At 44.6% G+C, this 16421-nt stretch overlaps 1 protein-coding gene and 1 long non-coding RNA gene across 2 annotated transcripts in view; one reads left to right on the top strand and one right to left on the bottom strand.

Moving 5' to 3' along the window:
* Positions 1-12552, bottom strand: part of GGH (gamma-glutamyl hydrolase) — a 27161-nt gene extending 14609 nt beyond the window's left edge. Inside the window, exons 1-4 of the mRNA XM_053248540.1 lie at positions 12139-12552; positions 5629-5743; positions 4804-4854; positions 1330-1414 (exon numbers count right to left, since the gene is read on the bottom strand). Coding sequence (XP_053104515.1) covers positions 1330-1414; positions 4804-4854; positions 5629-5743; positions 12139-12508 — 621 coding nt within the window. The 5' untranslated portion in view covers positions 12509-12552. The remainder of the gene's footprint in view (positions 1-1329; positions 1415-4803; positions 4855-5628; positions 5744-12138) is intronic.
* The window catches only part of LOC128324247 (uncharacterized), a 21598-nt gene continuing 17568 nt past the window's right edge, over positions 12392-16421 (top strand). Inside the window, exons 1-2 of the long non-coding RNA XR_008306744.1 lie at positions 12392-15523; positions 16293-16421. This is a non-coding gene — a long non-coding RNA (uncharacterized LOC128324247). The remainder of the gene's footprint in view (positions 15524-16292) is intronic.

Here is a 16421-nt window from a genome sequence, read left to right on the forward strand (position 1 = left end):
ATGTACTATATCAGGCTTGGACTGGGTTTCTGGGCAGCGGCACGAATTCCTGGTGCGCCCTGTCGCCTGTGTGCCCTGTTGTCAGAGTGTGACAGCAGGCACCTGCAACCACAGAGCGGGGAGGGGCGCTCACACTCCGACGGTGACAGGGCGCACAGGCGACGGGGCGCACCAGGAATTTGTGCCGCTGCCTGCTAACCCAGTCCAAGCCTGTACTATATTTTCATCTAGCTTAATTATATCCTGGACAGCATCTGGGCCTTCAGTGGCACTTCATCATCAGAAGCTCCTGCCATGTACAGAAGGAGACTTGTTCTCATGTGCGTTTTTGCAAGCACAACTCTCCTTCCACTCATGGAAAGAGCTTCTGATGACAGAGCACTGCTCTGCTGAAGCTCTGGATGTTATCATAGGAACATAGGCAGGTGCCATATACCGAGTCAGACTATTGGTCCATCTAGCTCAGTATTGTCTACACAGACTGGCAGCAGTTTCTCTAAGGCTGCAGGCAGGAGTCTCTCTCTCAGCCCTTTCTGGAAATGCCAGGGAGGAAACTTGGAAACTTCTACCGGCAAGCATACAGGTGCTCTTCCCAGAGCAGCCCCATCCCCTAAGGGAAATATCTTACAGTGCTCACACATGTAGTCACATATTCAGATGCAACCAGGGCCGAATCTGCTTAGCAAAAGGGACAAGTAATGCTTGCTACCACAAGACCAGCTCTCCTCCCTATCCATCATGTCTGGTGAGACTGTGTGCCATACACACCAAATTATGATATTTATGATTATTCTTGTTTAATATTTAACATAAAGGGGATCAAAAAGGGAAATATGGCCATGTTCCTACAAATTTATGCATCTCATTAATTTAAAAAAAACTTGTGTAAAACATGGCTAAGAACAATAAGTGGATTTCAGATGGTTCCTTTCAGCTTATCATGCTATATCTGTTTATAGCCTACAGTCCAGTGCTGTTGGCCTAGAGCACATGCAAAGATAAAGCACGTATGCACAGACTGCACAGTGTATGATAGTTGGAAATTGCAGATAATAACCTTCTAACTGGCCCTATCCACCCCCAGCACAGTACCTCCAGTGACTGTTGCTGGTGTCTATCTTGTGTTTGGTTATTTTTAGAATGTGAGCTCTTTGGGGACAGGGAGCTATCTTATTTATTTATTATTTCTCTGTGTAAACTGCCCTGAGCAATTTTTGGAAGGGTGGTATAGAAATTGAATTATTATTATTAATAATAATAATAAAATCTTCAGTTCTGAACACTGCCAACCACCCAATGCAAAGAGACACTGAATATTCAAATGCTAACCTCTATTGCTTTATTGTAGAATATCTTAGCGACTCTGGAAAATTCCGACGTCTTGAGGCTAACACCACCTCCAGGATAAAGTATCCTAAAGAAAACCAAGCAACAACAGTTTGGTTAGCAACAATGCATTGTCCATTGACTGCATAGTTGAAACGTAATCTTGTATTATAACAGTGGAAGGCAACACAACACTAATAAGAAAATAGCAGATCAAAATAACATATGCACTCCTTGGTTAATTGAACACTGCCTCATCTTATCCTGACTATAACAATGAAGTGTCAGTATGGAATGTGGTGGCAGGAAGAGGAGCAGGAGGAGGAGGAAGCAGGAAGATACAAATCAGAATTCTAAGCCTTGATTTCCAAGAGGTTCTAATCCTAATCAATGCTAATTCATAGCTACTATTATAGACAGAGGCGTATCTAGGGAAAATAGTGCCTAGGGCAAGCACTGAAATTGCACCCCCTGTCCAAACTTCTGACACCCATCTTTCAGATAACTTTACCATAATATCAGCTGAAAACTACAAGTCTGAAGGTCACATACAGGTCACATATCTGAATATGTGTACAGCGAATTATATTATTATTATTTTTTAAAAAAATACCTGTAGCCCCTTCAGGGGGCTTCCTAAAAGCCATGGGGGGTCCTGCAAAGTCCCCCCCCCCGCTGGCCTCTAGAGCCTCACAGGGACCATTTGAGCATGTGCAGTGGCAATTTCTTAAAATAATTTATTTTTTTAAAATGGCTGCTGAAAACAAAATGGCCACCGCGCATGCTCAAATGGCCTCTGTGAGGCCTGGCATGGCCTAGGGCCTCATAGAGGCCATTTGAGCATGCATGGTGACCATTTTGTTTTGGGCAGCCATTTAAAAATAATAATAATAATTTTGAAAAATGGCACCCCCCTTCAAGTGGCGCCCGGGGCACGTGCCCTGCCTGCCCTACCCTAGATAAACCCCTGATTATAGAGGTGCTAGGGATTTTTTTTTTTTTTAAAGGTTCATTCACACTGGTAAACCATTACTCCTGGTTTTTAACCATTATTGCAAAATAATATTGTCATTCCTGGGAATGACCTCATCTAGAGAAACCACTAGCCCTCATCCACCATGATTTCAGTGTAGTGGAGCCAAAGTCAATTATGTTCCATGCTCATAATTTTGGGAAACTGCTATCTTAGCCAGCACAAAATATACAGCCATCGTGGTGTGGCTAGATAAAAAGACGACAGTAATCTCTGGAAACAAGAGTAAGTTTGGCTCAGGATAGTTTCAGGTGGCATATTTTTGGTGAAATTGCAGCCATGTGAAAGCACTTGCCTCTTAATCACCATGCTTTAATTGCCAGATAGCTCTGCAGTACTGTTTATTTTCCCCTCAAGCAGTTGCCAAGGTTTTTTGAACAGCTATTACATAACAACTAGCCAGCACTATGAGTCAAAATCAGCACAGATAAATCACTGGGAAATGCAGTCAGGAGCTCCTCATCTCTTGCCTGTGGTCTTTTCAGAGGCATCTGGTGGGCCACTGTGTGAAACAGGATGATGGACTAGATAAGTCTTGGACCTGATCCAGCAGCACTGTTCTTATGTCACTGGGAGTTTATTGTAGTAAGTAGGAAGGTTACACCTTCTGAAGCCACTTTAGCATATGAAATGTCTCCCCAGACTTAAAAAGCAGGGAGATACATGTCATGATTGATAGATTAAGTGTCGTCGAGTCAGGAGTTTGACTCTGAGCAACCATATAAAATGTCACAAAGTAGGGACTAACATGGTCCCAAATGTTAAGCAGGCATTTGAACCAGAGAGAGATTGATACAAACACCACAGAGTGGCTGACATGACAAGGAAAATAACTCAGAGTATACCCACTGAAATAAAAACAAGTTACGCATTGCCTAACTTTTCCTTTTAATTTCACTGAAACTACTTTTTCTTCATCATGTCAGCCAGTGCATCTGCAACAGTAAGTCTTGTGTTTATTTCCTTTTCAGTTTGCCTTTTTTTTTTTTGAGAGCAATAATTCTGTGTTTTGAAACTTGTTTATGAAGTTCACAGATTTCTAAATTAGACTGAGATATTAATAAAAAAATAATCATTCTGTATTTTATGGTGCATGCACACGCACACACACACACACACACACACACACACACACTAGATTTGGAACTGTATGCTCAGGTTTTAATATCTTGCCCAAACAATGCTAAATTTGAGCAATCGCAACTGGGTTCTCCTATAAATACCAATAACTTATTGCCACATATAAGGAGATATCTGGTGCTAGACAGTGGGGAAAAGAACCCAGAAATGGGATTGTGATGTGCACAGCGCTGTGCACTGTCAGAAGCAACCCCCTCTTCCTTAAGTAAAACAAGTAGTTCTGGTAAGAACTAACCTGCCAACTTTGCTTTCACTATCTCTACAACTAGACTAAATGTGGTCCAGTTCAGTTAGGCAGTTCACAAGTTAGTTCACTTGTGCCTCAAATGTGCATGTGTCCACCATTTTAAACTGGGGTGGATAACATCATCACAATGTCTTTGTGGTGTCCCTGTGTGTCCCTAAAACTGTATCAAATTTTGGTCTAAATCAGTTCCTACCTGTGCCTCAAATATTCACATGTCCGCCATCTAGAATCACGGTGGACAACATCATTACAAACTACATGCTTGAGCAATCCCTATGTGTCCCTACAGCGGCGGCACGCACACACACACACACACACACACGGACGGACGGACGGACGGACACACAAACAATGCCGAATGAACTCATAAGCTTACTTTCCTTAAGGAAACTAGGCTAAACAAAACAGGAAATTAGCAACATGTCTTTAGTGATTAGATGCGTTTCTGAAAAGTCAGGGTTTTTAACTAATATTCAATTTTCTAAAGGTGAAAAGGCTTAGATAGGATCAGTGAGAAATATCTAGGATGAACATTTTCGCCCAGATTAACCACAGGAAGCTTTGCACATCTCCTGCTTTTCAGCTTTCCAGAGATATCTGGTGGGCCAGTGTGAGAAAAAGGATGCTGGACTAGAGAAGCCTTGAGTCCGATTCTGAATGGATCTTCTTATGCACCTCTTTGGCACAATACTAGGTACACAGTAAATTGCTATGCATAAAATTGTTTTAGAAAAGCAGTATACATTATTTCGAAATGCCAACTTTCACACACAAAGAGTCAGTTAGTTGGGTACTTGTTAGGGGAAAAATCAGTGATACTGTGGGATAAGTTGCCCTTCCAACAGCACTCTCTTGCTTGCGCTCTCTCTCTCTCTCTCACACACACACACACACTCTTTGTATTATTTATCACTTCTGTAACACTTGTCAGGATACATGACACTTTATAACACTTATCTTTCCAATATCCTTGTAAAACAGGCCAGTTTTAAATAACCTACCACTTCATCACCCCACCCTCCCCTAACAAAGAGATGTCTATTTGTAGTACACTTACCCATTGATGGAATGGAAAATTTTGTCATATTCATGATCTGAATGATTTAGTCTGGAGAAATGAGAAAACAGGTTATGTCATAAATGCAACCCTTCCCCCAGGGGCGTAACTACCATTAAGCAAGGGGAGGCGGCTGCCTGGGGCCCCCCACACCTCGAGGGGCCCCCCAGAGGCAAGTCACATGACTATATATTGTGAAGTGTGTGTGTGTGTGTGTGTGTGTGTGTGTGTATCAGTGAGGGGCCCATTTTAAAATTTTGTCTCTGGGCCCACTCCAGCCTTGTTACGCCCCTGCCTTCCCCCACTTCAGTTCTGAACAAGTTTTTAAGCACAGTAACTGAAAGCCGACACCCATTTCCAGTGACAGACCTTAAATTCATGTTATGTAAGTCAATAACACTGCAAGATACAATCACACCAGAAAGGATTACTCAGCAACTACCCTAAAGGCTGAAATTCAAATTCTCAAAAGACCAATATGCCCTTTTCAGTCCAAGTCACTGGCAAATACTAAGCTCTGAGCAAAACCTGTTCATGCATTATGTTCAAACACGTGTGGAATCTATGCACAGTGTATCTGTACAATATGTACATTATGCTCAATGCACATCCAGCAGCACACTTCCTATCTGTACCGGGCACTTGGGATTTGGGGCGGGGAGCGGGGGTCTACACAGGTTCACTCTGAAAATACGTATAGTCATTCACACAAGGACACATACATGTATACAGACATCTGTACTCATGTGCAATGCAATGTCTGAATAGGGCTTTATTGTGTATTGCATGTTATGCAACCCAAGTCTGGTATTAATGTGAGCTTACCTTACTGGTACTACCCGTGCTCCAGCGGATTCAAGAAATTTCACATATGAAGCAGCAATATAAGAACTTCCAAATTTCTGGAAGCTTTTAAAGTCAGTTTCCTGTGCCAGTACCCCTAAAAGACCCAGGAAGATAAGGAATATATATTATACTTTGAACAACATAAGCAACACTAAACGATTTACATGTCATTGATATACAAGCAAAAACAAAGCTCAGAATCTTGCATACTCTTTCATAATGGATTTAATCCAATAAAGTGGTGGTTGACTAATCATTACAGCATTATCTATTAGAAATGTGCATGTGTAGTATCTCAAAACAAGGGCTGTTTCACATATTACTCATTTTCTTCTCAGAAACCACCTTTGAGTCAAAAATAGTGTGAAACCAAGGGTAGATCATGATAGCCCTCCCTATTCAGATATTATGTTGTACCTACTGATAACACCCAGCACCAAAACACCTGATGACTTCTCCCAGCAGTGAGGTCATCAGGAGGTTAATATACTGCCCAATCCACAGACTCAGGGTGGTGTACATGGCAAGAACAGCCTCCAAGATTTTTAAAAAAGAAAAAATACTTAAAGGGCAAGCACCTGGCAGAAAAGAAATGTCTTCAATAAGAATTTGAAGGCTGAAAGGGAGGAGGCAGGCCAAATTGGGTGGGTAGTTCCAGAATAGGGGGGCAGTAACAGAGAAAGCCCTTACACGAGCCCTAGCGCTATGGACCTCTCCGAGACCAGGAACCAAAAGAAGGGAAACCTGAGAAGATCTCACAGGACGGGACAGGACTGGCTGGGAGAGGCGGTCCTCAAAGTAAACGGGCGCTAAGCCCTGAAGGGTTTTAAGGGTGAGAACCAGCACTTTGAATTGGACCCAGAAGCAAATAGGTAACCAGTGCAGCAATCACAAGAGACTTGCATACGTACAGATTTGTACAAGTGTACACATACACAGATTGTGTGTTGAACATAACGTGGGAATAGGACTCATATGAAACAATCATACATGTGCATATGTCACTGTACTTGAAGGTGTACACACACACACACACACACAGTGAAATACACATATCTACAACATCCTGTTTTCCAGTTGTTCATTACTCAGGGTGCTAGCATTGCTTACCAGTAAGCTATGCAATATCACATAAGCCATTGCACCACCATTTTTGAAAAACTGTTACAGCATACTTCTGTGCCAGCTCATACGCCTGTGTCGAGTGGGGTAATTATATAATAATAATAATTTCACTGAGTGCTTCTTCCTTCTGGCACTCCCATGAAATGATTGGGGGAAATATAGCTTGCTTAAAAACAGGAAGATTCTAAAGTTTGCAGATGTGAAATGAATCTGTTTACATCACTGGAAAATATTTGAAACATGCTTTGTTTTTGCTTTTTTAAAGGAAGGTAAGCTTAAAATAGCAAAACTGCAGGTTTGGCATCATGTACATTTTGGTTCCAAGTTTATTTAGCTATTTGAAAATGGCCTTCTTTATTATGGTAAGGCCTTCATGTGGCAGAGATTAGGTTGAAGTCCTTCACCTTGTTTCTCAAGGGCTCCAATATAAGATTTAAACAGGGCTTCCCAGGATAGAATGCTCCATAGAACTGGGGCAACCATTGTGTTCTGACAGTGAAACCTCACTTTAGAAACATACAGCAGAAACAACCCCACCACCAATTCTGAAGGAAGCAAGCGGCCAGGTGAGACCTATCATGTGCGACATTCCTTAAGGTAGGCCAGCCCTAGGCCTTATAGGAATAGGGAGGAGAGCTGGTCTTGTGGTAGCAAGCATGAATTGTCCCCTTTGCTAAACAGGGTCCACCCTGGGTTACATTTGAACAGGAAACTACATGTGTGAGCACTGTAAGATATTCCCCTTAGGGGATATGAAGTGCCTAAATTGTTCTGAATGATACAAAAAGATGGGGAAGAAAAGGAAAAATAAGCCCATTAAAACATTCATTTTGCATATTGACCAATACCACTCAGTTTTCCTGTAGTACACAAACACTTCCCATTAAAGTTAAGTGAATGGGACCCCATATGCATTAAATACAAAACCGGAATTTGAGCCATCTTCATCCCCAGTTCATATGCCCATGCCACCAAGAGGTATCCTTACAAAGCTGCTCTAGCAGAACAACTGGTCCAGGTGTTTTGGTGCAATCTGCTTTCAAATTCATCTAAAGCAGCTGTTCACCTAAAGCAGTGTTAATCAGCACTGTTAATCTAAAGCACTGTTAAGTTAGTTAGAAGTTTATTCGGTCATTGACCAGCAAACATTTACAATAAACCAGTACGTGTTTTACAAATAATATAACAAAACCTGGCCATAACAGAAATAATATCAGTTTCCTCATTAGTTAAAAGATAATTTAAATAAAATTCATCAGACCGGCCAGGCAAATTGTCTAACATAGGAGATAAAAGTCTTAAACGGGGTTTCCTATAAAAATCACAATAAAGAATAACATGCGAGGTGGATTCTATAACCCCTTTGCCACATGGGTAAAGAACTGTTAATGCCAGTGGATCTGTTTTGGAGTTAAGCAGGTTGTGGATCACATTCCTAGTGTAATTTGAAGACTGACATGTCAACTTGCCTTTTCCATTAATATCCTATATTAACACAGACATGAGAAAGGTGGGGAATTGCTATTTTGAAAAACAGGCTAAATTACTTATTACATTCATCAATAGCAGGGATCCACAAATACAGGCTTAGCTCACTAAGACAGCCATTATTTATGGTCACCACCAATCCCTTTTCTTCCCTCTGATCCTTTCCTGGCACATAGGCAGAGGGCTTAGGAGAGAAGCAGGTCTTCTGTCATTTTCATTGGGATATGGAGACGGTAAGAAACAGTGGGAGCCCTCGCCCATTGCTCAGAAAGTAATAAACAGCAGGAATCCTTTCTCAAAAGTGGCAGTGGAAATCAGACCTCTGGGAAGGAGATCTGTGTGGTGCTGGGTGTCCTGCTCCCCAGAAGGCAGAGGACACTCAAGCTGGCAAGTGGGTTTGTAGATGCCTGGTCAGAGTTTGAGAACTTTAACCCTATGGCCACTTACCTCGAAGCATCTCCTATTGAATGTAAGGGGGAGATTTTTTCCAGGCAAATGTGCTGTCAACCATGGAGATGCATTAGTCAATTGATTTTTCCTGGCTCACACAAAGTGGAGGAGCTAAACATTAAAAGACAAGCTCAGGCGGGGTGGGGTGGGTGGGTGGGTGGGTGGGGATTCATTGTTTTAGATATACAAAGGATGCCTTGTTAAATAAATTAAAACCCTATCCACATACTATGTTCAACATACATAAGTGTGAATTCAGTAATACAAAAAACTCTGGTTTAAGATGAGAGTTAAGATGCTTTACATTTTCACTCGTGCTCTAAAAAGAATGGAAATTGCAAGTTAAGGTGCCCATCTTAACTTCCATGCCATATAAACTGTAATGACCTTTTACAGTTTGTCATATGATGATGACTTTAGAAATGAGGCTTCATGCATCTACAATTTACAGACGTGCACGGAACCGCGGAGGCAGGGACTGGCACCGGCGGGGGTCTCTCTTTAAGGGCAGGGGGTTTGCACTTACTCTCGCCACTTTTCACCTGCTGGCGCTCTGTTTTTTGCGAAAGGTTTTGGGGGCGGCAGCGTTCCTCCCTGCTGCCCCTGCCCGCGTGATTGTACGGAAATACTGGAAACAACTATTGTGCATGTGCCCACCGCTGCGCCTGCGTGTCCGCCGCAGCCCATACGCCCTCTGCGCACATCGCGTGCGCACATCACACATGCAGCTGTCCCCCACAAATCACACCCACCCACCCACCCAGACAACCCCCCACACATACCCCCACACACACCCCACACACCCCCACACATACCCCAACACACGCACACACATACGCACACCCCCCACACATACACACACACACCAATGCCCCCCCACACAGACACCCCCGCCCACACAGACGCCCCCCCCACACCCCCCCCACACACGCCCCCACACACACACGCCCCCATACCCCCCAACACACACAACCCCCCAACACACACAAACATGCCCCCCACCCCCACACCCCACACACACGCCCCCCACCCCCACATGCCTCCCTACACACACCCCCCCACCCCCCCACACACACCCCGCCACACACACACACACACGCCACACACACACAAACCCAAACACACACACAAACCCCCACGCCCCCCCCACACCCCACATGCCCCGACACACACACCCCACGCCCCCACACCCCACATGCCCCGACACACACACCAACACACACCCCACACACACACCCCACCTGCCCCCAGACACACACCCCACACTCCCCCACACAAACAACCCCCATGCCCCCCACACATGCCCCCACCCCCCCCACCCCAACACACCCCCAAACACCCCAACACACCACACCACCCACACAGACACACACCCCACTCACACCCCACACCACCCACAGACACCCCCCACACACACCCAAGCACACAACCCCCCCACACACACCCCACCCCACACACACCCACAACACCCCCACCCCCACACAACACCCCCAACACACCCCACCCCCACCCACACACACCCGCCACACCTCCCCACCCGCCACACCCACCCACACAAACACCCACCTCCCCACACACACACACACCACACACACACCCACACACACACCCCACACACACACACACACACAAATACTGGAGCCAGGGGCATAACTACCATTAGGCAAGGGGAGAAAGTTGTCTCGGGGGCTCACTGCCTCAAGGCCCCCCCCCAAGGCATGTCACATGACTCCCCACCCCCTGTGTTGCACCCCCTATTAATTAATATTGAGTCTCTTGGAGATCAGCAGTAGCAGAGAGTAAAAAAGGGGTTAACTTTTCTTCCAGCCCTATTTGATGTGAGTGTGAGTGCACTATATATTGTGAAGTGTGTTCGTGTGTGTATATCAGCGATAGGCCCATTTTAAAATCTTGTCTCTGGGCCCCCTCCAACCTTGCTACGCCCCTGACTGGAGCCAAGACACACATGGAAGCTTAGAGGAGCTCAGAGAACCCTTCACAGCACAGCTAAGCGGAGCACATCTCTTTCCCTCCTCCTCCCGCTTACACTCGGCTGCACAGAGTAGTGTGCCGGTTTTGGCTGGAGGTCGGAATGAAATGCATGTGGTTTTGAAGAACCGAAGACCGTTGACCAGAGCTGAACAAGGAGCCGAACAAGGAGCCGTTTTAAAAGGTATAGCTGCAGTGGGGGGAGGAAAGAAGAGGGCAGGGAAGGGAACTGAAGGCTTGGACACGGAAGGAACTGCCTGTCATTCTGGTTCTTGGCAATACTGTGGGGCACCGCAGCTTCAAAAGTCCTACTGCACAGGCTCTTTTAGCAGTAAATATGCATTTTTCAGTCGCAACTTTGAGGATTGGTTGTAAAATAACCATCAATTGGGTCAAAGGCACTTTTCTGGCATACAGTCTAAAGGCTGAAACTATGCAAACAGACAACAAGCTCATTTAAATAGCATTTCCTTGTTCCAAAAGAATGTCACCAACCTTTTAAACCCCTGTTCAAAAGAGAGAGAAAGACTTTAAACTGCTCAATCTAGGCCATTTCTCAATAGATCTTCATCAAATTTGCAGAGGAGGTGTCTCTTGTCACCTAATGAATGTGTGCAATGGTCAGGCAGACTGGACAAATGGTTTTGATTTTATAAGCAATAGGATGTTCAGCGCTTATAATGGTGAGATGTTGAAACATTCGCTCTGTCTTCACTACACTGGCAAGACTGTGCTAGTTTAATATAATACAGAACTGTGCGCATTATATAGATAGATAGATAGATAGATAGATATAGATATATACACACACACACAGAGACATTAGTACATTTCCTATAATAGTACATTTCTGTTTGTATCATGTTTTTGAGGGGGCAGTAAACCTAAGCCCAGGTTCACTTTTTAAATGAGTACATGTTCAGTCACTAAAAAAGATGTATACAAACATTTGTACACATATACAACGCAATGGCTGAACAGGGCTTAAATAAACAGACAGAATCTTCTTGCCAGAGACAGCTAATTTCTGACCTCAGACTCCGATCAAAACGTGGAATGCGAGCAAGTCCCTCTCCTCAAGCCTAACCATATTTGAGTGGAAATCATTTTTACCTTTCTCACGAGTATAGAGTTTTAAGTGTCAGGGTGTTTAGAAACGAGATCCTCTCAGACAACAGTTATGGGTGCCTCAAAGCCAAGAACAGCTGTTTCTTCCTAGACACAATGATCTTTTTGGTCTTGATTTGCTGCTGCAATTCCACAAAGCTATCGCAGCTAAAGATCGCTTTGAATATTGGAGGGGTGGGGGAAAGCAGGGTTTATTTTATTTTAATTTTTTTTTTTAAACATACACACACACCCCGCCCGGGGCTCCCTACTCTACCTTAGAGAGCATTTAAAGATCACCCTCTGCTGGTGGAAAACGCTGCGACTCACCAATGATTGGTCCGTCACTTCTGCTCCGCAGCACAGACGACAACACCGGGTTGTAGAAGAGACCCAACAGACAGCAAGCGCCCAGCGCATATCGAGGTCCTGGTCGGCTCTCCATACCCGCACCTGTCCGCCCAGCAGCCCAGTCTATCCTTTTGAGTATTAGTAAGTACAGCCTGTGCGCGCCTCCGCTCAGCGCTGGGCGTACCGAGGCGGGCGGGCAAGGTGAAACCCCGCCTACTCGCCGCACCTCCCAGCCGCCGACTGCACCCTGGGAAATGGAGTCCTTCGGCCGTTGGAGTCTGTCTGGCAGCACATTTCTCGCCTTCTTCCTTGAAGCTTTTCGTTCCGTTTCCAAATCGGATTGCAGCATGCCCCGCGCCGGTTGGTGTTTCAAGCGTGGGGACCAAACTGGGAGACCATGGTGTGTTTAAGTCATGGCTGGTTTGGCGGCGGCCATCCCCGAGCAAGTGTCTTTATGGGAACACAGCTGGAAATACTGTACAGCTGTGGAAAGCAAAGGCACGTAAATGCTGGCAAATGGATTTGGGGACGGTTTCAACAAGGACACGGGTATAATTTTGATATGCATCTGGACACATCTTGTGCAGTGCGAAAACATTTTGTGGAGCTGGGAATGTGGTGGTTTAGCAAGGAACAGGGTTATAGAAATAGATGAGGAAAAATGTCAGTCCTCAACTATCATTTGGGAAGGAAGAGGATCTCATCCATTCTTTGCAATATCCCTTTTCCTTCTTTCGCCTATTTTCCTATCCTTCCCTCCTCCCTCTCTATTCATTCTCTTTTCCTCTTCCCTCTGTTATGTTTTTCTTTTTCAATTAGGAAATGTTTGGGAAGTGCTCACAGGTGGGGGTGGAGTGGGCTGCGGAGCTTAGAATCAACCCTGCAAGGAGTGCACAGAAGGAAGTAGAGTATTGGGTGTACTTTGGGGTTTGGGGGTTCCTCCAGATGTGAGAGGGATGAGCTTTAGTTGGTCCTTTGGATGGGGGGGCTGGGGGTGTCTTGACTCTTCCTCATCTTCACCAAGTGGGTCTCTTCAGAGTCTGTGTCCAGTGGGTCCTGACACAGGACTCAGAATTAGAACCTGGCATTAATGTTAATCATCTTTGTGCATAAGCAGAGTGCCTTGCTTTATTCACCAGATAACTATAACAGCCATACCTAGAAGAGCAGATAATTCTTTTGTTTTTTCTTGAACACAAGAACTATCACCCACACACCCCACCTCCCCCACCCCAGGCCGCTTATTCCCAGCACTTATCTGTTGTCTGGGTAGCTTCTAAAACAGAGATAAAACAGATGGCTGTAGTGCTCCTCCTCCTGTCTGTGTCTATTTCAGGAGGGATGCAGACCTAGAGTCAGAGCAGCCTGAAGAAATGGAGGACCTTTGTCAAGTCGCTTTGTCAAGTCTCAAGTCAGGAGGAGGAGAAATTGACACATTTGCCCAAACCCCAGGAAGCCTGGAACAGGCTATTGCAGGCCAGCCGATTAGCATCAGGGGAAATCTGAAGCGAGAGGGTAGTAGATCATGCCTACGATTTATTTATTTTTTTGAAAACACACGCCCCCTTCATGTATTTATTACTCTTATATGTATGTGTATGGAGTGTTTAGATCTTGTAAAAAAATTGCAGGAGCCAGTCAGTTAGAGGACAAGCCACATTTACCTGTACAATGAACCTGGCCCAGACTTTCTTACATTATAGTGTGGAGAGTCCAGGCCGGTCAGCCAAAGCCTGCTATTGTTTGCATATCAAGAATGGCCTCAGATCTCTCTAGGCATCCTGTTGACTAGTGTGGAGGATTAAAGGTAAAGTGTGCCATCAAGTCGATTTCAACTCCTGGCGCCCACAGAGCCCTGTGGTTTTCTTTGGTAGAATACAGGAGGGGTTTACCCTTGCCTCCTCCCACGCAGTATGAGATGATGCCTTTCAGCATCTTCCTATATTGCTTCTGCCCAATATAGATGTTTCCCATAGTCTGGGAAAAATACCAGTGGGGATTTGAACCGGCAACCTTCTGCCAGAGGTGCACCTAGGTAATTTTGGAGCCTGGACCTAAAGGCCTTTGGAGCCCCCCACCCCCCACAAATTAAGCATCATCATGCTCAGCTGGGCAATCACACCACCTGGGACAGACCAAAGGGGATTTGGTGGCTCCTAGGGGCTGTAGAGGCCCTGGACTTCAGCCTGGAAGTCCAGGGGTAAGAGTGCCTCTGCCTTCTGCTTGTTAGTCAAGTATTTCCCCACTGCACCACTTAAGGTGGTTAGTGTGGAGGATTAGAGTTCCTTAATTTCCATCCATAAAAATTGTTTTGCTACATTCCAGATTCACTGGGGAAGATAAGAATCTGTTGGGGACACCCTGACCCTAACATTAAACCCAGAGCCACCAACCCAGAATTATACAGAATCCAGGCCTGTGTCTGACTCCATTTTATTAAGGAATCAATCAATGCCTGAATTCAGATGAACTGACCAGGGCATGACACCCAGCTCTCATGACTGCCTCTGGTAATTAATTTGTGAAGGCAGGGGGTAATCTAGCATTGTTTATCAGTGGTTGTGAAACTCACAAGAGACACAATGGGTCAGGCTTGATTACCTGTCTCACAGGTATCCAAATGCTAAAAATAACTTGCTCTCAGGTAATCCCTTTCCTCCACTGACAGGATGTTTCTGTCTTAGTCAAATGTATTGATTAACCAGCCTCAAACAAGTACCCCTTTTGCTGTTATTTTAAACATACTTTTGTTATAATTATACACTAATTAGATATACACAAGAAGTAATGTAATTGGTGTATCACACAGATAGATCTAATTCTTTCACTAACTCCTCTGACTCTTAATATACTTGGGACCAAGAGAGGCAAATTTGCTTTGGAAATGACACTAAAATAATACTCTGCTAACAGGAGATGGAACTCAAATCCTGTTTTGACTTAATATCCTGAGCTAATTTTGTTAATTAAAAGACAATGGAGATCAAAAGGAAGAAACAACTATAAAGAATTGAGCTCACTGAACAGAGCCAGCAAGCTTTGCCTAACCACTAGAGTTTGCTCAAGAACGATCCTAGGGTTCACTGCTCCAAGCCGCGGGGCTAAAGCAGGAACTCTTGCTAGGGAGAAGCGACTGTCTGTGACCTCTGCTGTGTAGTGAGAAGTCAAGATCTCCCCCAGCCATGCTGCTATTGCTCCCCACTTCACTCTGAGCATCTGCCCCCAGCCTGCTTGGCTGCTTGAAGCTTGCATCGCACCCCAGGTTCCTGTTCTCCAGCACTAGCATTTCTCTTCCATCTGAAGCCTGCATCACTCTCAAGCCCCAGCAATGAACAAGTCCTTTGAAGCCTTCTTCGTGAACCTGGTGAGATGCCTATTCAATGCACAGCCCAATTCCCCATTCCCTTCTCACAGCCCAATTCCCCATTCCCTTCTCACTACTAATCACTGCCACCCCTTTTCCTAAGCCCTCCCTTCCTTCTTCTCTCTCTGTTTCTCTCTAAATGCTTTATTAGGATTTGTTGGACAGCTGTAATTATTGATTGCACACATATGATAGCTAGGCACATCGCACTACACCTTGAATCAGAAACATATTTTATTTGGATGACCTGTTTGAATTTTATCCTAATGAGCAACTTTCTATAATAAAACCCATTGAATTGTTTGAGAGTATTTTGGTTCTTCTTTCTACCTTCGTACCCATGGTCACCGTAACTGGTCACTTTGTGACACTGGTGAAACCAGCCTAATCTCATATGCTAGCTCCGGAGCATATCTAGTATACAAATCAGGCTTGGTTCACAACAAATCCCTTCCCCCCTTCCTACAGACCCCCATGTTTGATTGAAATTTACATCTGGCTTGCACACTGCAAGAACAGAAACAATTTCCAGTTTTACCAGAAGTCTTTATCTAGATACAGTACTAACTTGGCCACAATGACTAGATCCTGAAAAAACCCAGTGCTGCGAATATCTTGGGTTGTCTTTTCAGCTACGTAAAAAGCCATTAAACAGATTAAAAGTACTGTCTCAAATTTCCAGTTTGAGAATCCTTAAAAGACACTGATTGTTAGCTGGCATGTGTATTACTTTACTCTTTAACAAAAAAGTCAGTTATCTTCTTGGCAGATATTCTTTGTCCTCATATTCTGAGTGCTGGATGAACTACTTTTAAAGTGAACAGTGGCTACAGACACTGTCGAGTTCTGTTCTGAAGAAGTGTGTGCGTGTGTGAGAGATCAAATGAACGGAAAACAG

Source organism: Hemicordylus capensis, chromosome 4 (genome assembly GCF_027244095.1).
Source record: "Hemicordylus capensis ecotype Gifberg chromosome 4, rHemCap1.1.pri, whole genome shotgun sequence".
Lineage (NCBI taxonomy): Eukaryota > Metazoa > Chordata > Lepidosauria > Squamata > Cordylidae > Hemicordylus > Hemicordylus capensis.